The sequence below is a fragment of the Geotrypetes seraphini genome, chromosome 17 (genome assembly GCF_902459505.1).
Source record: "Geotrypetes seraphini chromosome 17, aGeoSer1.1, whole genome shotgun sequence".
NCBI lineage: Eukaryota > Metazoa > Chordata > Amphibia > Gymnophiona > Dermophiidae > Geotrypetes > Geotrypetes seraphini.
This window is the reverse complement of record NC_047100.1, coordinates 24,014,287-24,039,865: the sequence shown is the minus strand read 5'-3', so window position 1 is coordinate 24,039,865 and position 25,579 is coordinate 24,014,287. Positions and strand designations below refer to the sequence as shown.

The 25,579-nt window shown below is 42.5% G+C and overlaps 2 protein-coding genes across 3 annotated transcripts in view; both read right to left on the bottom strand.

Moving 5' to 3' along the window:
* LOC117351444 (monocarboxylate transporter 2-like) overlaps nt 1–10,102 on the bottom strand; it is a 36,579-nt gene extending 26,477 nt beyond the window's left edge. Inside the window, exon 1 of the mRNA XM_033926729.1 lies at nt 10,003–10,102. The gene's annotated coding sequence lies outside the window, so the exon portion shown is untranslated. The remainder of the gene's footprint in view (nt 1–10,002) is intronic.
* KBTBD8 (kelch repeat and BTB domain containing 8) lies at nt 5,005–17,287 on the bottom strand. Of its 2 annotated transcripts, none has more exons than XM_033926727.1 (4): nt 17,198–17,287; nt 12,338–12,545; nt 10,003–11,117; nt 5,005–5,607 (listed from the first exon to the last, which is right to left on the bottom strand). In XM_033926727.1, the coding sequence occupies exons 1-4, from the start codon at nt 17,235–17,237 to the stop codon at nt 5,144–5,146; spliced, it is 1,827 nt and encodes a 608-aa protein (XP_033782618.1). In that variant the 5' UTR covers nt 17,238–17,287; the 3' UTR covers nt 5,005–5,143. The 2 variants fall into 2 exon arrangements, with proteins under 2 accessions (XP_033782618.1, XP_033782619.1); XM_033926728.1 differs by having other exon boundaries at nt 17,222–17,284.
* Between the last annotated feature and the right edge of the window lie 8,292 nt (nt 17,288–25,579).

The following is a 25,579-nucleotide window of genomic DNA, read 5'->3' as shown; positions in this document are numbered from 1 at the left end:
TATGGAGGGAATCGCTACTCCCGGAGCAAATCAGGTTAGGTTATTTTGCGTTTTTTAAAATCTTTTTAGGGGTGTTACCGAAAAACCGCAAATAACATACAAAAGTTATTCACGGTTTTTCGGTATTCGCTGCTATGCTTTTCCCCTATCACCGCGAATGCGGAGGGGGAAGTGATACTTCAAAATTATTTTTAAAAACACGTGTCTAGAAATGGCAGATGAGACTGAGAACCAAAAGCATTGGCTTCCACATCACTTAAACAGATTTAACACGTAAAAAAAACAGCCGTTTCACCCTTACTTGAAAATTTCAACAGCATTAAACATGAAATAATTTAAAACAACTAGGATATTTATGTACACACATATGCCTAATAAAATGCAATCTGAGACATCCCAAAGCTGAAACTTGCTCTGATAAGCGGTCGTTTTCCCCTTTTTTTAAAAAAAAAAAATGAAGTTGTTCTCTGATGAGGTATGTGATTTGGCCAGGTTTCTTTTTTTTGTTTGTTTCACAGTATCATCTATTTTGTGCAAGAGGTATGAAAAAAATAAGTCCCTTGTTGCAAAAGCACACCTGTCATGAAAGACAAACCAATGTTGTTCGCTGCTCCTGCCAGTGTTAAATAACCAATATATTTTAAAACGTCTGTTGTCCCTCATACTAGTACTAACGCTGCAGTCTAATTATTGCTTTTGAAGAGTACAAACCTATTGCTGGTAGGATCTCTTTACGGCTTTGATCTGTAAACCATGGTCCAGCAATTACAAAAAGGTAAATGGTAAAATGTTACTTCAGTTTGGAAGGATGTGGTTTCTGTGGTACATGGCTCGCACGGTATATTGAAGCAAAATCAAAGTTCCATACAGCTCACTTCAAAAGAACATCCGAGACCTCTTCAAAAATGGACTGCTTAAAATTCTACTTGGAGGCAGAACTTTTCCACATTTACATCCAACAAATAGGTGTCTTTTCACTAAGGCTGAACAAACTTTCCACTAAGCATGTATCTATCAGGGGCTTTAATTCAGTGAAAAACTGAGTTTGATTGGGATTCTGAACGTTTCTGAAAATAAATCAAGTAAATTGACAGACTGCGGATGCAAAAAAAATATGTAGTCGGGTGGTTAGGAAGAATGTTATTGTAGTGTGTGTGTGCTGTGTTTAAACCCCAAATCAAAACACACTCAACCTGGAAAAAGAGCAAAAGTGAAATATTAGAGCACTGAGAAAGTCAGCACATAACATAGAAACATAGAAGATGACGGCAGAAAAGGGCTACAGCCCATCAAGTCTGCCCACTCTGCTTACCCACCCCCCTGTCTACACCCTAATGACCCATAGAGCAGATACTCCTGAATGGTGAAATTTAGGGCGTTATTTCAAAAAGAGCATATTTTTAAAACCAAAATTGCTGCTAACACCGCCCTGGACTACATCAACTTCTTAGAAACTACGCCTTCACTAGTAGTATAAAAATTCACGTTACGCTTTCCAGGCACACAAATTTGAAATAGGAAAAAAAAAAAAAAAAAATCCTCTTTCAAACAAAACTGAATGTGACAAACCACTAAAGATTTGGAAATGGTACACATTTGTTTAGATTAGTGCATCGCAAACTGTGTGCCGCAAAATACTGGAGGAGAGGCGCCAGCCAACTCCCCTGTAGGCAGTCGGCTGGAGCCAGCAACTGTCCTCCTCGTCTACCCCTCTCTGTGCCTCTTCCCTTCCAGCATTCCCCACTGGCGGCTGAGGGCCTTTGCGCAGATGTCAACGCGTGCGACATCGCATCAACGTCTGCATATTTCTGGACGCCGTCGAGCCGCGGTCACCAGTTTAATACAAAGTTTGCGAGACACCGGTTTCGTCTCTAAACTTTAGCGTGGGAAATAAAGTCTAGAAATTAAGCAATTAAAAATAGCATTCTACACACCAAAATTATGTTCCAACAAAAAGATGGAACGACAAGCCCATGCAGTTTTTCTATCTACATTAAGACCTAGTGACACTGCCACAGATTTTTTTACCCGTATCAAATCCCTTTATGCAAAACTAGATAATTCAACTCTTGACCTGTTAATGCTAGGCTCTCACTATAGTGCATAGTAAATCTCGGCTCTCCTAGTCTTACTTTTATAACTACCTAAAGACAGAACAATGACATGATTAAATGCACATCTGTGAAAAATTATTGATAATTGCACTTTGTAAACCCCAACACCGTCATCAGTTAAGTGATAAGATGAACAAATCAATCCTTACCCCATACTGCAACCTTTAAAAAGCACCCATCCACACGCAAATGTCCAGCTCAATTAAGTGTGTGTGTATATGTATGTATATGTGTATGTATACACACACACAAACACACGCGCGCGCAGTCATGTGAAAAAATTAGGACAGATAGGAGTAGAGGTAGGTATTAGAGATAGGATTAGAGGATTAGAGGCAGTTACAAAATTAGTCAGGGACACACACTGTTCAGGCAATTAGGTCTGATGGGCCGCCGCGAGAGCGGACCGCTGGGCAGGATGGACCTCTGGTCTGCCCCAGCGGAGGCAACTTCTTATGTTTTTATGTAAATCCTTTTTTAATTTATCTCGGAAAAAGAAAGTCATGTAATTTCAGGTAAGCAACAAATATTTTCCTCGATTTAAACTAAACTAAACTAAACCTTAAGTTTATATACCGCATCATCTCCACGGATGTTGTGGAGCTCAGCACGGTTTACAAGAACTTAAAATATAGGAAGAGAAGGGAAAAAAAAGGTTTCCATGAACTTATACATAGAAGAGAAGAGTAAGGGGGGATAGAATTACATTTTCGTGAAAAGCCAGGTTTTCAGTTGCTTGCGGAATAATTGGAGGGAGCCCAGGTTCCGCAGTGGGGTAGTAAGGTCGTTCCAAAGACCTGTGATTCTGAAGAGAAGGGATTTTCCCAGTTTGCCTGCATAGCGAATACCGTGTAGAGAGGGGAAGGATAGTTTATACCTTTGGGCGGGTCTGGTAGAGTCAGGACTCGAGGAGTTATAAAATAGTGGGATTAAGGGAGGAAGGATGCCGTGAATGATCTTAAAAGCCAGGCAGGAGCATTTGAAATGGATTCTGGAAATCACTGGGAGCCAGTGAAGTTTGGCTAGGAGTGGGGAGATATCCAGAAAAATGTGTATTCTAACTGAGAAATAAACTAGGACACCCTACACACTAATAGCTAGTGTTACCCCCTTTGGCTGAAATAACTGCAGATGCTTCTTGTAGCCATTTATCAGTCTCTGACATCGGTCTGAGGAAAGTTTGGCACACTCCTTAATGCAAAATTCTTTCAGCTGTGAAATGTTTGAGGGGTTTCTTGCATGTACAGCCCATTTCAAATCACCCCAAAGCATCTCAATGGGATTAAGTTCAGGGCTTTGACTTGGCCACTCCAGGCTCTGGATTTACTGGTATGCTTTGGGTCATTGTTGTATTGCAGGTTCCAGTTCCGCTTCAGCTTTAATTTTCTTACAGATGGGTCTCACATGTTCCTCAAGCACCCTCTGATACATGGTAGAATTCATGGTGGATTCTATGATGAGTTGGCCAGGTCCTGCTGCAGCAAAGCATCCCCAAACCACGACACTTCCACCTCCATGCTTCACAGTTGGTATGAGGTTCTTTTCCTGGAATGCTGTATATGGTGTACACCAAACATGTCCTCTTTTCTGGTGTCCAAATAAGTCAATTTTAGACTTATCTGTCCATACAACGTTATTCCAGAAGTCCTGGTGTTTGTATACGTTCTCTGGCAAACTTCAGTCTGGCCTTGATGTTTCTCTTAGAGAGCAAAGGTTTCCTCCTTGCACACCTCCAATGCAAGTAAAATTTGTGCAGTCTCTTTCTGATTGTAGAGGCTTGCACTTTTACATCAACAGTAGCAAGAGCCTGCTGTAGGTCCCGTGATGACATTGTAAAGTTTTTGAAGACTTCTTTTAGCATCTTGCAGTCTGCTTGGGGGATCAACTTGCTTGGACTGTCAGACCTGGGCATGTTGGCAGTTGTTTGGAAAGTTCTCCACCTGTACACTAATTCCAGACTGTGGAATGACTAATGTCAAATTCTTTTGAGATCTTTTTAAATCCCTTACCAGACTTATAAGCTGCTACAATCTTCTTTCTGAAGGCCTCAGACAGCTCTTTTGATCTTGCCATGGTGCTCACTCTCACCACAGCAATCATGAGCACACCAAACTAATGTCCGAGGTTTAAGTAGGGAAACGTCCTTCAAAATGCTGAGTAACGATGTTCGAATCATGTGCACCTGACGTGATACACCTGTGTGATTTGAACCACTTTAAGTGGGAGGATATGTGGGGGTGTCCTAATTTATTCCTCAGTTAGACTACACATTTTTGTGGGTATCTTTTGTTTCATGAGTAAATCAAGTAATGTTTTTGTTGTTTACCTGGAATGACATCACTTTCTTTTCCAGAGATAAATAAAAAAGATTTGACATTGATATGTTAACATTTCTTAAGAAAGAACTGAATATTTCATGGGGTGTACTAATTTTTTCACATGACTTATGTATGTATATGTGTGTGTATGTGTATTTAGACACATATATACATATGTACACAGTAAAATCTTGGATTGCGAGTGTTTTGCAAGATGAGCAAAATGTTTTATTTTAACTTGATAAATGAGCGATGTTTTGAAATATGAGCACGTATGCGCACGGCACGTCATCACAACTAAGTCAAAAACGCTGTGAGGTCTTGCAATACAAGTACGCATTGTATATGCGTGTCACAACTGAGCAGATGATTCTTCTCTCTCCGACATGGGAGTGTAATGACTGTTTTAAATGTACTATAGTACAGTATTTTCTATTAAATTTTTTGAGTTGTAGAACGAATCATCTGAGTTTCCGTTATTTTTTATGGGGAAATTCGTTTCGATATACGAGTGCTTTGGATTTCAAGCATGTTTCCGGAACGAATTATGCTCGCAAACCAAGGTTTTACTGTGTGGTGTGTTGGTGTGTGGTGTATTGGTGTGTGGTGTGTTGGTGTGTGTATATATACACACATATATATATATACATACACTGACAATTTTGGGTTTTTTTCCATCTTTGTACCATCAACAAAGCAACAGAACAGAATTCAGAGAACTCTTAGGAGACACTGTGGATACAATTTAGCAACGGCACATTCAAAATTCCGACCGAGGTCCCAGAGCTTGTCTGGTGTCTCGTAGACTTTATTCCACTGGTCAGAAACTTCATCATACTGGTAGAGAGAATTCTTCCTGCTGGTTCGGAAAACGTGTTCTTCCACACTGACTTGGGTGGCTCTGACAAACAAATGAAGTCTATTCTTGAGAAGCAAAAGTTTAATGTAAGGATTTGAGGACTGCTCACAAGGAAGGTCTCTCTTGCGAGTCCATTTGTTCTGCTCAATGTTATAGGCCTCTACAGTAAGCACACGCTGATGGTTTCCACAGGTTCCAGCTATATAGTAGATCGAGTCTTTGTATACTGCTGCCAAGCCTTGGATTCTTGGCACAGTCATTGGTGTTAAATAACCCCAGTAGTCTTTCTGAGGATCATAGCAGAGAAAAACTTCTCCTAAATGGGGTTTAAAAAAAAAAAAAAATCTTTAAGTTTTACAAAAATGTATTCTAGTACCACACAATTCACTGCATTAGATGCAACAAAGTCAAAATGTAATATATTCTGGAAACAGAAAATGTAAATAAAAATAGTTCCATACAAGAGATCATGTCATCATAATGAAAGATTATAGCAAAGCATAAAAAAATTGTGCCGACTAGTTATATTGAAAAAACAAAAGGAATTGACCCCAAAATATCCACAAAGAAGAAAATCCAGAGAAAAAAAAACAAAAAAAACTCTGTGGAGTGACGATGTTCCTAAATGGACTTTATTTGAAAGTGTCAAAGTTCCAAAGGTACACTGAAATCATCCACATAAAGGTCCTATAAAGGTGAATATGTGGGAAACAATTGTGTGGTGAGCCGGAAGTGAGACACTGCTTGCATTTGCACTTCTGGCTCACCACATAATTGTTTCCCACGTATTCACCTTTATAGGACCCCTGAAGAAGACTTTTTGTCGAAACGCGGACCGTATTGGGTCCTGTATCCCTAGCGGACTAGGTCCTTTAAGGCTCTTATGTGGATGATTTACTTTTATGTGGATGGAATTATTTTATGTGGATGATTTCAGTGTACCTTTGGAACTTTGACACTTTCAAATAAAGTCCATTTAGGAACATCTTCACTCCAGAGTTTTTTTGGGTTTCTCTAGTTATACTGAAATACATTTGTTTACCATATAGCGATTTGCAGGCATTATCAAATAATGGAAAATGCAGCAGCCATACTTACACGAGATCCAATACCAGACTTGGAAAGGTAAGAGAACAAAAAGTGGCTGCCATGTAAACCATTTGGGACCATCTCTGGGAAAAGGTGTCTGAAACCACCAGAAACAAGGATGGGGTGGAGGGAGGGAGGAGATTTTAAGGACTTCTGTTAGGGTACTGGTCTCCAACATTTTTCTATGTAAAGGGCCACAAAGTGGACATGCGAAAGCTCCAGGGGCCACCCAAAAAACTCTGGGGAATTCTATAAACAGCACCTTAAGTTAGGCACCTAATTAGTACACTGGCTTCAATGAGATTTTGACAAGCTCATAATGGAAAAAAATAAATAAAATTTAAATTGAGAGATCTTTTTTAAATCCCTTATCAGACTAATAAGCTGCTACAATCTTCTTTCTGAAGGCCTCAGACAGCTCTTTTGATCTCACCATGGTGTTCACTCTCACTGCAGCAGTCATGAGCTCACCAAACTAAATGTCTGAGGTTTAAATAGGACAAACCTATCTTCTTAGGCATGATTCTAGAAAAGACAGGAGCACCGAGCACCTAACACCAAAGTAGACGTGTTTAGGGGTGGAAAAAGACTTAGACACCACTAGGCGCAATTCTCTAAAGGACTTGGGTGCCTATAATGTGGGTCTTTAAAACCCTGACCTAAATTATAGGCGCCTAAGTTTTAAGTTGGGCACAATTCTGTAATGTGAGCCTAAATGTGACTGACATGTAATGGCACCAAACTTTAGGCACCCATTACAGAATCTGGCCCTTTAGGCTTACAAGTTTAAATATTACATTTTGATTCTACAAGCATACCGTGATCCAACAGTGCAACATCATGCAGTAAGTACAAGCGAAGAGGGTGCACAACACAGCCACTATGTTCCACTGAGGCCTGCCAGGCCACTTTGGCGCAAAATACCACAGATCTTCGCTCTAATTTTCAAACCTATCAAGCCAATATTAAAGTGGGAAGCGTATGCTTACCAGCAACCTGAAATTCTACTTTGCTTACTTTTTCAGGGTCAAGATGGAGCAGAGGTGCATGGTCCGGAGGTTTTGCCGCTACTTATAGAGTTTAGCACCCGATTATCTCGTGGATCATTTTTTATTCTTTAATTCACAACGTCCAAGACATAATTGTAATTTGTTTGCTTTTCCATCGGTAAAGAGCTATTTTCAACGACTATCTTTTCAGGCAACTTCTTGTGACAAAGTTTATAAATCCGTTAGCTCTGTCTCTTACCAGCAGTTCAGAAAATTATTGAAAACCTACTTATTTAAGAAACTTTTGTAATTTCTAGGTCATTTGTTTTTATTGTTACTATTTCAATTTTCTTTTGTAAACTGCAGAGAACTCCTAAGCAAAGAATGACACGGTGACAAAATTCATCACCGTCCCCGTGGGTAACCACGGTAAACCATCTTCATGTCATTCTTTAGAGAGAGAGGGAAGAATCAGAGTATGGCCACAACCACTGACCCTCAAGCCTTGCATTGAAGAACACTGGTGAAGAAGGACTGAGGTGGAGATAGACACTAAAAAATGACATGGGATTATTTCCTGCGGTTATCTGCGGGGACGAATTTTGTCACCGTGCCATTCTCTACTCCTAAGGTACTGCAGTATATAAATGCATTTTGTTATGTTATGCAGACAGAAAAAAACACCTCACGAAGCTCCACTGGGTTGTGTGCGATGGTGGTCACACTGACACGCATGCACGGTGAGCGGGGCAAGTTGACTGGCATTTGCATGCATGCATGCTGGTTGACTTGCCTCTCCCCCATGTATGTGCTTCAATGCAGTCAGCAAAAGACCCCACAAAGCTCTACTGGGTCTTCTCTCTAACCGCAGTAGCAGCCAAAGGTCACTAGATTCGAGGGCAGCAAAAAATGGACTGTGCAGCTGCTTGTTGGAGACCACTGTGCTAAAGCAAACACATTTGTTAATACAACAGTCCATGTGAAGAAAAAAAAATATTTTAAAAGGCAACAGAAGTTCAAACATGTAACTTTTGCAGACTGCTTATGGACCCAAGATATGAAAAAAAGGATATTCAGCATTTTAAATCTGCTACATTAGTCACAAAACTGGCTACTCATCACCCCATTTACAAATGAATGACTCCAATCAAAAGCATACTAAAACCCTATAAGCAGGATTATGTACATACTGAAAGCCATCAGTTTACATAAGCACAACATGGAAAGTGTGGAACGATGCCATATTTAAAGAGACATTAGAACAAACAGAGATTGTTTGCTGAGAAGTGGTGGAGGGAAAGCCAGATAAATCAACTGGCAGACTATATGAGATCTCTGATCTTTATCCATCATATTTCTTTCAAATATTTATCAAACACAGTTTTCTAGGGAGTAATACTAAATTTAATAACTCTGTGTCAATTAAATCCTCTACTCACAGTTTTATCGCAGAGTGAATATCTTGAATTAAACATGCATCATAAAATAAATACATAATAGTGAAGTGCTCAGACCAACCATCAAGTGCTCAATAGGGTCGAACAATAGTGGCTATCGGGACCATCACGGAACTTTAATAGTCTCCCAGCACCCTGGTAGAAACACAAGCTAGAACATAAACACTTATCTTTTCATGTTCTTTTTCACTTAAACTGGCTCCTGACCAGTTGGCAGTATTACTGCATACTAAAACTGCTGTATAAACCCCTGCAGCAGGGATGTGTAGTACGTTTTCATAACTCACAGGGGAACAGCAAGAGGTGGCCGAGTTTGCAGTAATACCGCCAGCTGGATTAGGAGCCAGTTTTAGCACAAAACAACAAGAAGAGATTAAGTGTATGTTCTAGCTTGTGTTTCTTACACAACGGTACAGGACTATTAAAAAGTGCTGCGATGGTCCTGAGAGCCACTATTGTTCGACCCTATTGAGCACTTTGGTGGTTGGTCTGAGCACTTCACTATTATGTATTTATTTTATGAAGTACAGGATGCATGTTTAATTAAAGATATTCACTCTGTGATAAACTGAGTAGAGGTTTCAAAATATTTATGAAATGACAGAGGAAAATGACTTGAGTCGTTTTAAAAGTAATTTAAAGAGTTTTCTTTTTAAATATGCTTTTAATCTTTAAATTACATTTAAACTTTATATTCGTTTTTTTCTTTGATTGCACTTTTCCCTCCATATATGGTTCTCCTCCATACTTTAAAACAGTGGTCCCCAACCCTGTCCTGGAGGACCACCAGGCCAATCGGGTTTTCAGGATAGCCTTAATGAATATGCATGGAGCGGATTTGCATGCCTGTCACTTATTGGCCGGGTGGTCTTCCAGGACAGGGTTGGGAACCACTGATTTAAAACATTGAATTGTAGTTCTGTTCCCTCTTACCTTGTGTATTAGTCGGTCTGTAAGTCTATTTGTCTAACCCATTATTTTATATTTTAAATTGTATGTCTAAATATATGTTGATATTTTTATCAATTTTGTACCTCGCTTATTAACACTAAATAAGCGATTCATCAAACTAAAATAAAACTTGAAATAAATAAACTTGAAACGTGTTTCTATAGGTGGGCTGGTGCACACTGCCTTGGACTCGGCTACAAACCCCCCAGAAAGCGAGAGGCTTACCCTGCAAAATATAGATTTTATCCTTGTATTCTACAGCACTATGAAACTCCATTGCAGCGGGCATTAGGCTTACAGCTGTCCAACAGTTGTCTCTGGTATCATAGCACTCAACAGATTTTAAGGGGTTTCTTCCATCTCCTTCATAAACACGGCCACCAATTGCATAAAGTTTAGCAGAGCAGTAAACTAATTTGCAGCCTATTCGGGCTCTCAGCAGGGAAGCTCTAGGCAACCACCTATTGTTAGAGTGATCATATATCCAAAAGTCACTCTCCGCTTTGTGATCTATGCAGACGTCACTGTTACTTGGCCGACAGCCTCCTGCAATATAAATATCATTATCTGGCGTCACAAGAATGCCAACTTCTCGCAAGTCATTTGGTGGTTTGCATAGTTTAAACACTCTTCCTGTGACAATATCGAAACAAGGCACGGTTTGTTTCTTCCCTGAGTGTTTGTGGGCCGCTTCAAAACAAATGATCATTTCCGAGGCAGTCATTCCAAGCCGCTGCGTGCAGTCATTGGCACTGCTTTTACCTTTATGCACACAGTTTTTGTCCATTGCCTGTGCGTACATAGGTGGAATTTTTTCCAAAAAGGACTCGTCCATCAAAGGCATACGAATACATTTGGCAAATATTTCTGGAAGGTGCATTTCTCTTCTATTTCGGTCATATTCAAGCCATCTGACAATGCTCTCATAAACATATTCTTCTTTGTCAACATTTAGGTCGTCGCTATCCAAAATGCTCACCAGCTGATCTTTCGTTAGCTGCAAAAACTCTTGCTCTTTGGTGACGCACAGAAATTTTTTACGAATGTAGTCCCGGGATCGATCTTTCAGTTCCTGGTGTCCATAATGATCGGCGAATATAAAAACGCCAGTGCAGTTCTGAGGATCTAAGCGACTAATCATGAACAAAGCACACTGGTCTTGTAAGGAGGGGATTTGGAAGATGCTAGCTGCAGTGAACAAAGCCTGGACATTAACCTCTGTCAGCACAACTCTGGAGGTATATGCATAGTTCAGCACTAAATGCATGGACTCGGCTTCCACACCAACTAGCTGAACTTCTTTCTGGGTACTCTCCGTAAGGCCACTAGTGAACATAGATCTAAAAAAGAAGAAGAGGGGAAATAAGGATTGAATAAGTTTTAGCATCTTTTGCATCATAGAAATATAATGTCAGATAAAGGCCAAATGGCCCATCTGCAGCATCCACCATCTCCTCTAAGCACTAAGAGATCCCACATGCCTGTCCCTGCAATTAGATGTGCAAGGATTGTATATGCCAGCCCTGAATATGTCTGGTCACTTGCCCAACAGTGAGGTAACCCACAAATGTTTATTCTGTCTTGAACTATATACCAGATTAAACTATCATAACAAAACCTAATATTTTAAGTCACCTGAAGATTCTTACTCAGAACGGTTCATAGACAAAAGCGGTGCCGACAACCCAGCGCAGACAACTGAGTGCAAGGCGCCGAAGAAAAACAGTATTTTAAAGGGCTCTGACGGGGGGTGTGGGGGGGAAACCCCCCACTTTACTTAATAGAGATCACACTGGCGTTGTGAGGGGGTTTCGAGGGTTGTAACCCCCCTCATTTACTGGAAACTTAACTTTTTCCTTCTTTTTTTAGGGAAAAAGTGAAGTTTTCAGTATAATGTGGGGGGTTACAACCCCCCAAACCCCCCCACAACACCGGCGCGATCTCTGTTAAGTAAAGTGGGGGGGTTCCCCCCCCCCCACACCCCCCGTCGGAGCCCTTTAAAATACTGTTTTTCTTCAGCGCCTTCCGCCTTGCGCTCAGTTGTCTGCGCTGGGTTGTCGGCACGCCTTTGTCGTTGCGCGCTTTTGACCTGTCATCAACTTAACACCCTCACACACCCATGCTCCTCCCCTGGCCACACTTCTCCGAGAGCCACACACTAGAATTTACATGCACATTACAGAATACGCTTAGAAAGTTGTGCACATAGCTTCTAATTAATGCCACTTGTTAATTACTAATTATCAGTGCTGATCAGCTTGTTAAACAATTAAGTAGCACAAGCAAATCAGCAATACACACAAATTTGCATGTGCAACTTTGATGACACTATCAGGTTCTTCGTGCATAAACATCCATTTCTCTTGTAATTTAGAACAGCCTGTACGTCATCACATTCTGTTCCAAAATACTAGTGAAACATGAGCTGTCCTAACTTGGATCTCTCTATTCTGACATCCACATCCTTTCTAAAAACGGGGCTGTAAACCGCTAGCCTGAACTCCTAAAATGTGTGCTGGAAGAGATGGCAGTAATGGTAATGAGATTTGATCAGCCATACCTGAAGTAAGGACTGATTGCAGCAAGCACATTTCTATGACATGAAAAAGTTTTCCCGTTATCCACTTGCACTACTATATCTGTCAGCTGTCCCTCATCATACATAGTCTTGAGTTGTTGGAGAAGACTGCAAGCATGGAAGGGATCCATCCCACCGCTGGCTGTACTCGATGGCATTCCATTCTGCGTGTGTATCAACTTGCCCAATTCTGAGGGTAGAAAAAACAAAGGTATACATTTCACCGAGATACATTTTGAATCATACATTATACAAGTATCTTTTGCCTAATTACTCACTGTGTTCACATAAAGACAGCACCAGCTATTTAGAGAAAAGTGACATATTAAGGCTACTACATGTAGCTCTATTCCAATTATTATGATGACCAAATCAACTAAAGTCCAAAAAGACCTTATACAAATTAGTAGTGCTCGCTTGATTTATGCTAGTAAGTCTCAAAGCTCCTGCATAAACATTGGGGTTTGTAATTGAACAAAAAAAAAAAAAAAAGGAAATTTGTTTTTCTGAATTTCAAAAGTTAATGGAAAAGACTGGTCAACTTTTAAGACCTTACAGAGATGCATTAAGCAGCTACTGAAGGCATAGAAGCCCATGCAGTAAAAATTCTAGCTGTTTAGCAAGGGTAGGAGGTTATCTGGGCAGGCCATGGGCAGAGATGGTGGTAGCCATTACTGTCAGTCAGTGCATGACAGTACCACATGCTAGCAATTACATCACTTTCTTTTCCAGAAATTATTTAAAAAAAAAAAAAAAAGATTTGTGAACATTTCTTAAGAAAGAACTGAATATTTCATGGGGTGTCCTAATTTTTTCCCATGATTGTTCATGTTAAACCTGTAGCCCTATATCTTTAAGATGAAGATCACTAACCATTTTAGTAGCTGCCTTCTGGACTGACCCATAAGGTTTATATCTTTTTGAAAGCAAGACCTCTAGAAATGCACACAGTTCGCCAAAGAAGGTCTCACCAAAGGCTTATACAAAGGCACTATCACCAGGAAGGAAGAAAAAGAATCTCTTTGCTTTTCCACCTAAACCCCCAAGAAAGGGGGATAGCTGTCCTGATGCTGTGTTGCTTCAACACAGCTAAGAACATAAGAATTGCCATACTGGGTCAGATCAAAGGTTCATCAAGCCCAGCATCCTGTTTCCGACAGCGGCAGCTCAGGCCAGGTCATAAATACTTGACATGTATCAAGAGAATACAGATTACATGCTGCTTATCCTCACTGATTAACAATTACGTTCCCCTGGTCTCTTTTTAATAGCAGTTTATGGCCTTTTTTTTTTTTTTTTAAACCTGTGCTATTATACTCAAATATAAATTAAGATTTTTGGGCCAAAAAATGGCCCAAAACTGGGGGGTCTCAGTTTATATTCGAGTCAGTGCTGACCATCCCCCTCCCAAACCTGTTTACAGGCCTCCGCCAGGCCTTCCTTGAGACCTGGTGGTCCAGTGGTGGGCCGGGATAGGGGCGATACCCCATCTCCCATTCCAATCCAAAAACCCCCATGGTGGCCACGCGATGCGTGGGACAGGAGAAATCCCTTCTGCCTCCTGTACCTACCGAAATTAACAACCACACCTCCCTCCCATCTCCTCCACTTACCTTTCAGGTCCCTGGTAGCCAGCCAGTGCACGGAGCAGGAGCGATCTCCCTGCCCTCCTGCTTCATTGAGGCCGCTGATTGGCTGCTTCAAGTAGGGGGGGGGGTTGCGAGATTCAACTAGGAAGGGGGATCCCTCATATCCCTGCCCACTGCTGGACCACCGGTCGGGCAGCAGACCCAGTGGAGGCTTGCAAGGCATCAGGAGATGGTACAGGGCAGTGAGGGAGGGAAGGGAGACGGAGTGAAGAGCCTGGGAGGGAGGAAGCGCTGAGTGCAGATCCTGGCAGGATAGGGCACTTGAATATTAAGCCCCTCTCATATTTGAGGCAACCGTTTTTCCTCCTTTTGGGGGAAAAATGGGGTTCTTGACTTATAGTGGATTAACTTATATTTGAGTATATACGGTAATTGCTTTTACGAAATCCTAGCCCTGCACCATCTATGATAGACCATCCAGAAGAGGTCCATGAAACAGAACACTGCCCACAAGAAGCTAAGGCTGTTCAGAAGAGGCATGTCACTCCCAGCAGATTACTACAGAAGGAAACTAGAAAGAACTAAAGTAAACCTTAAGCTTATATACCGCATGTTCTCTATAGAACTTGGCACCGTTTACAAGAGTTTAAAGGAAAATATAATAAGAATTAGTGATTATATAGAGAGCAGCGGAATTTACATTTTTTTAAAAATAGCCACATTTTCAGATGTTTACGAAATAATTGGAAAGAACACCACAGATCATTAATGTGCCTGGTTAATGTGAGGTTAGAGGGAGAGAGGACTCTTATAATTTTGCTGTTTAACTAGCTCTGAGCACAGGAGAGATTAGGAGCATACCAAAGTTTTCAGATGAGCTGGATGGTATACGGCAGGGTTGTCCAACGTCAGTACTTGAGAGCCGCAATCCAATCAAGTTTTCAGGACTTCCTCACTGAATTTGCATGAAATCTATTTGTATGCAAATAGATCTCATGCATATTCATTTGGGAAGTCCTGAAAACCCGACCTGATGAGAGCCAAGGTTGGACACCCCTGGTATATGGTATTTCAAAGGCAATCTGTGCTGACTGTTCAAGTTTCATTTAAGTTTTGGCATACCGCTCATTATAAAACTGAGTGGTGTACAATAAAATTAAAAAGAAGCAAGGGGAGCAGTCATGAACCTGATAAATGCGCTGAGAGCAAGGGATTTGCTTTTCAACTTGGCAAAAAATTGTATACACAATATTCCCACTGGGAAATTCAGCATCAGTACGTTTTGCTTCAGCCCATTTTTTTCTAAAGGTGATAGTAATGAACTATTTGCATCAAAGGAACTCTTTGGATGTACAAGCTGCAGAAATGCTATAAGGAAGCACAGCCAAAATATCAGTTGATGTTGAGATCCAGCATATTTGAGAGCATATACTCATCTATCATTTCAACTTTCATTGTTATTCAGTCTACAAACTCAGAAGATAATCAATAAAATTATCAGACCACCACACCAGACTTGGGTAAATTATATAACCAACTAAGAATGAAAGGATCTAGAGAAATTTGCAGCCTCCTTTTTGTTGATCAGAAGAGGAACTGGCAAAGGTATATCTGTTTATCCACTAGTTACATGTGTGATTATAAAATGGATACTCTTCTTCAGAGTGTAAAATAATAAGTGGGATCACAGCATTGCCCCAACACAATAAGTATGCTGGTATTTCAGAACATACAAGTTTATGTCAGCCAATTTTGAACACATGAATTTTCCTCCCCAAAGTTAAAAAGCTCAACATCTTTTGCCAGTATCACTTTTTTGAGAGGGCAGGGGTGAATGCACCAACAGATCAAGCAAACACCCACCCCTAAGCCTTCTAAAGGCTACACAAGATGAGCAACTTTCTTAAATCTAGATATCCTTGGGAAAAGGTGTAAATCTGAACAAAGAATTCCTCTGCTAAAATGAAAAATAGTCTTTTTGACCCACCTTAGTCCTGCCCAAAACATGCCCCTGTACCAAATGCACATATTCAAGTATTTGAAAATGTATAATCTGGCCTTCTAAAATCAGGATTTAGGCATGGATGCAAAGCACATGTAAATAGCAGATTATGCACATTCAAATACGACTAGTGCTTCTAAAATAAAAGCATAATACTTAAGTAACCTTGGATCCTTTTCACTAAAGTTTAGTGCATACTAACAGAATTAGCTGCACTAAACTTTAATAAAGAGAGCCCCTTTGTTAGCAGACTCCTGAAAAAGAGGCACAATAGCCTTGGGAAGGGGAAGAGTTTCTGGCAGTGGTTGTAGAGAAATGCAATTTTGATGCCATTTACAAGATCTGTGGTGCTCAAAAGTTATTTGGGGCAGCTAGAGACAATATTACAAATATTTTATACACAATTTAACATACTGTATATATATATATTTTTTTAAAAAAGACCCCTTTGTTAGCATTCGTTTCTAAGGGTATATTTAAACAAATAAGGTGCATTTTCTGACCTGATTTAAACAGTGGGAAAAGTTATGTAAATTGAAGACAAAGGCCTGCTCCTTTACAAAGGTAAGTAGATACTCTATTAGGCACAAAGCATGAGCAAAGTTAACATCTGAAAAGAAGGAGCTTTCGAATCGAAGTGCCCTGTTGCATAAGAATATAAGAAAAGATAAAATTCTGAGAAAGCCAGATAAGGAAACGGGTCTCTGACTTGAAAACCATTATCAGGGATTTTCATTTTAACCGGCCAGAAATTATCTGCTGCTTCCCACAAGACACTTTTTTTTTTTTTTTTTGTAACCATCTTTCCATATCGTCCAGGTCCTTCTGTCTGAACCAAACTATGGGAGCAAACGCCCACTTGAAACAGATGCTTACTTTGGCAAAATACAATCAAGTAAAACCAACATTTTTTTTTTCTTTAAAGCCCACCAAAGACAAAAAAAAAAGAGTCGGCCAAGAGGACCACCTAGACCTGTAAGGGTCAAACAAAGAAAACCCGACGAACATGGTGGACGAAGACCTATCCCAACCCCCCGCCGGTTTGCTCAGCTCCCTTTCTATGGCAAAAACCACCTGCAGGACGAGGGAAACCGGCCACCCGGATGCGGGCCCTACCAGTACCACATACCAGACCGGTCCGTACCTCTCTCCCCCCCCCCCCCCAACAAACAAAGCAGACAAGGCTTAAATGCCACCCCCCCTCCCCCGCTTCACTTCCCGAAACCCAACCTCCCCCCCCCCCTTACACACCGTCTGCGCCCAAACGGCACCAACCTCCCGGCACCGCCATCCTCGGTCTCTGGCTCAAGGATGGACCGGAAACAGTAAGCGCTCGTCTTGTTGGAGACCGGATGTTCTCCGCAACCAATCGCGCGCCTGAGGAAATACGAGGGCGCACGACGCTTTCAATTCTGATTGGGCTAAGAGGGCTGGAGGCGGGCGTCGAGGGGGAGAGCGCTCGTATGGTCGACCGGGAATAATAATAATAAAAAAAAAGAAATGGGTGTTGACGCTCCCTCGGTTGTTTGTCTGGGAGTTGTAGTTCCCTTTCAGAGCCGGGTTCTCGTTTCTTTTTCTTTCTTTTCCCTTCTATGACTTCACTATGATGTTTTTTTAAAAAATATATATTTGCACTTCAGATAGTAGAGTGCTTTGGTAGCCGTGTTACTCCACTTTTAAAAGTAGAAATTAAACAAAACGGAGGAAATTTTTTTTAACTTGATTAAAATACATTTTTTTGATTATCTTTCCAACGCAAATGTCTTCTTTTTCAGATCAGAAATGAGCAAATGCTGACAAATTCAACAGTTCATGTGCTGGTTTTTTATCTTTTGTAAATTGCATAGGACCGCAAAGAATCAGCCATTCATAAATAAAGTTTTATGCTATAATTTTATGTTGTTATGTAAATATCGGTACAAATAACAATCACAAACTTGCTCCACTTATAAGGCTGAGAGTATTAACTCAAGGGAAGAAAAAGCTTCAGGTTTGTTCAGGCAAAGCATAAATGCTCAAGCCTCCTCCACCCACATCATCGGCAAAATATCAGTATAAAAGCATTCCAATGAGAGGCTCACTGGAAGAGGGTAGGGTGGGTTAGGTAAAGGGGATGGGCTTTGATATACCACCTTTTCTGTGTGGTTTCTGCAGTTTACATGGGGCAATGGAGTGTTAAGAGCTAGGTGGGTGAGAGACAGATGGATAGGTGAACACTGAAGAATGAAGTTCTCTACCTTCTGTTCTTTTCGGGGGTTTCAAGCACTAACAGTCTCACAAGCGAATAGTCATAGAAGGAGGAGGACCGGTTTCAGATAGGTGGTCCATGGGTGGGTGGGTGGGGAGGGGCAAGAATGGGTGTTGCTGGATGGTGAAGGAGAAGAGTAGAGGATGGATCATATTGTGCTAGGAAAGAGCAGAGATGCTGGAGAAGGATATTGAACAGCAGATGCTGGAGATGCATTAACAGGGCATATGCTGGGATTGGTTGAGTTGAAAGGGGCTGATTCAGAGGGAAAGTTCTGATTCTGGGAGAAGGGGGCCGAGGGCTGACACTGGGGCTCAGGGTTGAGTTTGGAGAAAGGGTCTGATTTAGGGAGAAGGTCTTATGCTAAAACGGACAGAAGGGGACTGAGGGCAGGAGCTGGGGAATGAGTTGCGAGAAGGAAATTCTGGGAGAAGAGGGAAATTGCTAACAGGTGACAAGAGAAGAGGGTTGATGCTGGGGGAAAAAAAAATAAAAGGAAGACACTGTGGTGTATATGAAGCGAGGGCATATGCAGCTGAAGGTGGAGATGGAAGGATAGAGGGATGGATGTTGGGATAAGTAGGAAAAGCAGAGTAAATGAATATTAGAGGAGATGGTAAGTGGGCAGATGCTGGAGAAGGGAGTATGAGGGAATGGATGCTAGGGATGAAGAAAAGGTAAGGCAATTGGTGATAGGGAAAGGAGAGAAAGGCAGAGGATCATGAAGAGGGTCAGAAAAAAAATCATACAGGAAAAGAAGCAATGGGGGCCTGTATAAGGGGTAAGACATAGAAAGGTGCAAAGAGGATACATGATAGGGAAGGAATGGGGTTGATAAGACATAGAGGTAGATAAGGCTCTGTGAAGATGAGTGGCAATCACAAGAGATGTTGTTCATGGAGAACCATGACTGAGATGTAGTTATATCGAGCTATAATATGTTCAGGAAAGACAGGGTAGGAAGAAAAGGAGGGGGGGGGAGTAACGTTAAATGTTAAAGATCATATTAAAGCCACACAATTGCAGGATCTACAGGGCAAGGAAGAGGCATTGTGGATCAATTTGGAAAGAGGGAATGGTAAATATATTTACATTGGTGTAATATACAGTCCTCCTTCACAGACAGAAGTGGACAGAGATTTAATAGTACACATTCAGAATACTGTATATCTATAAAAGGGGAAGTTTTACTAATAGGTGATTTTAACACTTCAGGGTGTTATTTGGGATATCCTTATTGCGGGGTCTTCTAGAAGTAGTGAGATCCTGGATTCTCTACAAGGGGAACTGTTCCAGCAATTCTGTTGGTAATAGAACTCACACAGGATAGGATCATACTGGATTTAGTGCTTACAAACTAAGAAAATGTTTCTGATGTTACAGTGGTAATTATCTGGCATCCAGTTATCACTGCATGGTACAGTTTAATATTAAGATGGGTTTAGAGAGAGCTCATTCAAAAGTAAAGGTTCTAAAATTTTAAAAAACTAACTTTGTTCAGATGGGGGATTACAACAAGGAATTGTCTGAAGGGAACATGCAGTGGGCAAAATTGAAAGGAGTTGTAAGGGCGACAAAACTTTTTGTGAGGCAAATAAGTAAAAGTAAGAGGAAAAGAAGACTCCTCAAAACACAATTGTTTGTAAACGCTCTCTTATAAGGTCTGATTTGTTCTGATGGAGGATTGACTGTATAATGTAGGTTTTGATGATTTTTCCCTCTTATGTACTGTTTTAAAATATTCTGTATGTGGATATATTGTAAACTGCCTAGGAATTAGACGGTATAGAAATTTTAAATAAATAATAGCTGAAAAGGTCAGGAATACGAGGTTAGCTTTCATAAACTTCAAAAGATTACAGAAAGAGGAAGACAGGTAAAAAATACCTGTAAAAGTTAAGAGAGTCTGGTCGAGTAGTCAGGAAAGCAAAGATACAGATGAAAAAAAATGTAGCTGACACGGTAAAACGAGGAGACAAGACATTTTTTTAGATATCACTGATAGGAAAAAGTGCAAAAGTGGCATTGTGAGACTCAAAAGTGAAGGGGAGGTATATGTAGAAGCTGATAAAGAAAAGGCTGAATTGCTTAACAAATATTTCTATTCTGTGTTCACAGCTGAAGAAGTGGGACCGCAGAAGACAAATGCGAATAGGGATAGAGGAGTGGTAGACCCTGAGCGATTTTCAGAGGGTTGTGTTCAGGAGGAGCTAGTTAAATTAAAGGTAGACAAAGCAATGGGGCCAGATGGTTGGGCAGACTGGATGGACCATTCAGGTCTTTATCTGCTGAGGGGGATCAAACAGAGGCTCAAGGGATGATAGCCCAGGAGGGGGCCGGTAGGGCTAGAAAACCCAGAGGAAAAGCGGGGAAGTGGGGTGGCGGGAATGTGGGGAAGCTGAAAGCTAAGAGGGTAAAGGCTGAGGGCAAAGCAGAAGCACAGGGAACGGGAGAACTGCCCGAAATCCAAGGGCAGGCGGCCCAGGTAAATGCAGAGGTGGAGGAAAAACGACGGGACCTATGGGACCTGCGGTGCTTATACGCAAATGCAAGAAGCCTCATGGCCAAGATGGGTGAACTAGAAGTCGTGGCCAAGGGGGAGGACCTAGATATAATTGGAATTGCAGAAACCTGGTGGACAGAGGAAAATCAATGGGATGTGGCGCTGCCGGGGTACAAGCTCTACAGGAGGGACAGGACCCACAAGAAGGGGGGAGGCATAGCACTATATATAAAGGACTCTATCCACTTGGTCGGGATGGATATGGCAACGAAGGCAGAGGGGCTGGAATTGCTATGGGTCAAATTGCCGGAAAACAAGGGTGCAGGCATAAAACTGGGGCTGTACTATCGCCCACCTGGTACGCCAGAAGGAGTCGGACACGACTTGGAAGCGGAATTGAGACAGGAATGCAGGACTGGAAGTGTAACAGTGATGGGGGACTTCAACTACCCGGGAATAGACTGGAGTACGGGTCACTCCAACTGCACTAGGGAAACAGGATTTGTAGAAGCTGTGAGGGACTGCTTCATGGAGCAACTAGTCAAAGAACCGACGCGAGGGGGTGCTACTCTTGACCTCATCCTAAACGGATTAGGGGGGGCCTGCAAGAGGGGTAGAAGTGGGAGGACCACTAGGCAACAGTGATCACAACGCGATCAGATTCACATTAGAAAGGGGGACACCCATAGTAAGGAGGACCGCAACAACTGCGCTCAACTTCAAGAAAGGGAACTATGTTGCTATGAGGGAAATGGTGGGGAGGAAGCTCAGAAACATCTTTAGGATGGAGACTGTGGGAAGCGCCTGGATCCTATTCAGGGACACCCTGCAGGAAGCACAAAGAATGTACGTCCCTAGTTTCAGGAAAGGCTGCAAGAACAAGCGATCAAAGGACCCGGTTTGGATGTCAACTGAAGTAAAGAGGGCAATAAATGACAAAAAAGTATCCTTCCGGAGATGGAAAAAGGACCCAACGGAGGAAAATCACCAGGCGCACAGGAAATGCCAAAAGGAATGCCACCAAGAGGTTAGAAAAGCGAAAGGGGAATACGAAGAGGGGCTGGCCAGGGAGGCGAAAAACTTCAAGGCATTCTTCAGTTACGTAAAGGGGAAGCAACCAGCGAGAGAGGAGGTGGGGCCGTTGGACGATGGGGATAGGAAGGGAGTGATTAAGGAGGATAAAGAGGTAGCTGAGAGGTTGAACACGTTCTTCTCGTCGGTTTTCACGAGCAAAGACACATCTAATATACCGGACTCAGAGGAGCTCATGAGTGGGGAACAGGCCGAAAAATTGGAGCACATAGAGGTAAGTAAGGAGGATGTCCTCAAACAGATAGACAGGTTAAAATGCGGTAAATCACCAGGCCCGGACGGGATCCACCCAAGGGTTCTGAAGGAACTAAGACAAGAAATAGCGGGCACAATCCAGCATGTTTGCAACCTATCCTTGAAAACTGGTGAGGTACCAGAGGACTGGAAATTGGCGAATGTCACACTTATCTTCAAGAAGGGATCGAGGGGTGACCCCGGGAACTACAGGCCGGTGAGCCTGACTTCAATTATAGGGAAGATGGTGGAAGCTATGATCAAGGACGGCATTTGCGAGCACATCGAGAGGAATGGCCTACTGAGAACAAGCCAGCACGGATTCTGTAAGGGAAGGTCGTGCCTAACGAACCTTCTGTACTTCTTTGAGGTAATAAGCAGTCGGGTGGACAATGGGGAACCCATAGACATCATTTACCTCGATTTTCAAAAGGCTTTCGACAAGGTGCCACATGAAAGGCTGCTTAGGAAGCTGTGGAACCACGGTGTGGGAGGGGATATGCACAGATGGATCAAGCACTGGTTGTCGGGTAGACTGCAGAGGGTCGGAGTGAAGGGCCAATATTCTGACTGGCGGGGAGTCACGAGCGGTGTGCCACAGGGATCGGTGCTGGGGCCGTTACTCTTCAACATATTTATCAATGACCTGGAAAAGGAGGCAAAGTGCGAGGTTATAAAATTTGCAGACGATACCAAACTGTGCGGTAGAGTTAGGTCCAGGGAGGGGTGTGAGGACCTGCAAAGGGACCTGGACAAGCTGGAAGACTGGGCAAACAAATGGCAAATGCGCTTTAACGTGGAAAAATGCAAGGTCATGCATATAGGGAAAAAGAACCCGATGTTCAACTACAAATTGGGGGGGGCATTGTTGGGAGACAGCAGACTTGAGAGAGACTTGGGTGTGCTGGTGGATGCATCACTGAAGCCATCTGCACAGTGCGCAGCAGCCTCGAAAAAAAGCCAACAGGATGCTGGGCATCATAAAGAGGGGCATAACAACCAGGACGCGGGAAGTCATCATGCCAATGTATCGAGCGATGGTGCGTCCACATCTGGAATACTGCGTTCAGTATTGGTCGCCACACCTCAAGAAGGACATGGCGGTACTTGAGAGAGTCCAAAGGAGAGCAACGAAACTGGTAAAAGGGCTGGAACACTGCCCATACGCCGAGAGGTTGGATAGGCTGGGGCTCTTCTCTCTGGAAAAAAGGAGGCTCAGGGGAGATATGATAGAGACCTTCAAGATCATGAGGGGCATAGAGAGGGTGGATAGGGACAGATTCTTCAGACTGAAGGGGACAACAAGTACGAGGGGGCATTCGGAGAAACTGAAGGGAGATAGGTTCAAAACAAATGCAAGGAAGTTTTTTTTCACCCAAAGGGTCGTGGACACTTGGAATGCGCTACCGGAGGAAGTGATCAGGCAGAGTACGGTACAGGGATTCAAACAGGGATTGGACGGATTCCTGAGGGATAAAGGGATCGTGGGATACTGAGAGAGGTGCTGGGATGTAACACAGGTATAGAAAGCTAACCAGGTAATAAGTATAGAAACCCAACAAGTCGTGCATGTGCAAGACCGGAGGGTTAGGACTTCGATGGGAAGATAGGACTTCAATGAGAAACCAAGGTGGCAAGGGAGCCCCTTCTGGTGATTCAGACAGGTCGTGACCTGTTTGGGCCGCCGCGGGAGCGGACTGCCAGGCAGGATGGACCTATGGTCTGACCCGGCGGAGGCACTGCTTATGTTCTTATGTCATTTACTATGTTACTATGGTGTACATCCGAGGATGCCGAAAGAACTTAAGGAAGTTGTGGTGGCTCCGCTGACTGACCTTTTCAATGCTTCTCTAGAGTCGAAAGTGGTACTGGAGGACTGGAGAAGGGCAGGATGTGGTTCCTCTACACAAAAGTGGAAGTAAGGAAGAAGTAGGGAATTACAGGCCAGTAAGTCTGACTTCTATGGTAAGCAAATTAATAGAAATGCTTTTAAAACAGAGAATAACATAAGAATTGTTGCTGCTGGGTCAAACCAGTGCTCCATCGTGCCCAGCAGTCTGCTCACAGAACGGCCCCCAGGTCAAAGACCAATGCTCTAAATGGGTCCAGCCTCACCTGCGGACGTTCCTGTTTAGCAGGAACTTGTCCAACTTTGTCTTGAATCCCTGGAGAGTGTTTTCCCCTATAACAGACTCCGGAAGAGCGTTCCAGTTTTCTACCACTCTCTGGGTGAAAAAGAACTTCCTTACGTTTGTACGGAATCTATCCCCTTTCAACTTTAGAGAGTGCCCTCTCATTCTTCCTACCTTGGAGAAGGTGAACAATCTGTCTTTATCTGCTAAGTCTATTCCCTTCAGTATTTTGAATGTTTCTATCATGTCCTCTCTCAGTCTCTTTTCAAGGGAGAAGAGGCCCAGTTTCTCCAATCTCTTGCTATACTGCAACTCCTCCAGCCCCTTAATCATTTTAGTCGCTCTTCTCTGGACCCTTTCGAGTAGTACCATGTCCTTCTTCATGTATGGCGACCAGTGTTGGACGCAGTACTCCAGGTGAGGGCGCACCATGGCCCAGTACAGCGGCATGATTACCTTCTCTGATCTGTTCGTGATCCCCTTCTTAATCATTCCTAGTATTCTGTTCGCCCTTTTCGCCAAAGTTTCTGGTGAAGTTTCTAGAATCGGCTATAACACTTCACTGAAATAGTCTACTAAGGCTACACAAGTGCACATTCATACTAGAGAAAGCCTTAGAGTAATTTCTTAGACCTCAGCGGTGCAGCGGTGCAGCCGCATAACAGCACCAAAATCTAGACCACTCAGATCCCAGCTGGAACGCTATGTATCCCACCAGCACCTCAGCTCAAACTAGAAACCACTTGAAAACAATCCTTCTCTCATAGCATGACAAAATTGTGGAACCAGCTTCCTTCAGACATTCGAGCTATAGCTAGCCTGCTGCCTTTCCGGTAAGAGGTAAAAAACATATTGTTCTTAAACCATCACATACCTGCCTTGAGACCCTAAAGACCAGGCTATAGTGGACTGTAATTGAAATCGACCAACAAAGACTCATTGCTATATGCGGTGTACTGTTCTATACGTCTACTGTTCCAACACCTACCACGGACTCATTAGTCTTATGTCTCCAGTTAGTTGTGAATGTACGTACCTCTGTTACCCTTAATCCAATGCCTCCAGTAAATTGCGAATGTACCTCTGGAACCCGTTCTGGGCTCCTGGGGAAGATGAGCTATAAAACTACATAAATAAATAAAATATAGAAACATCAAGTTTCAAGTTTATTAATGATTTGATTAATTGCCTATCATGGTTTCTAGGCAATGAACATTAAAATATAGGCCATATTGCTATTGAAGATCACCAAGAGTTCCTTTTACGAAGCCGCGTAAGTGGTTTAATGCACGTAATAGCACGCGCTAATTTGCCGGCCACGCTAGCCGCTACTGCCTCCTCTTGAGCAGGCGGTAGTTTTTCGGCTAGCGCCATAAAGGTACATGCGATAAAGTAAAAGGAGCCCTAAATTAACGGCCTCAAAA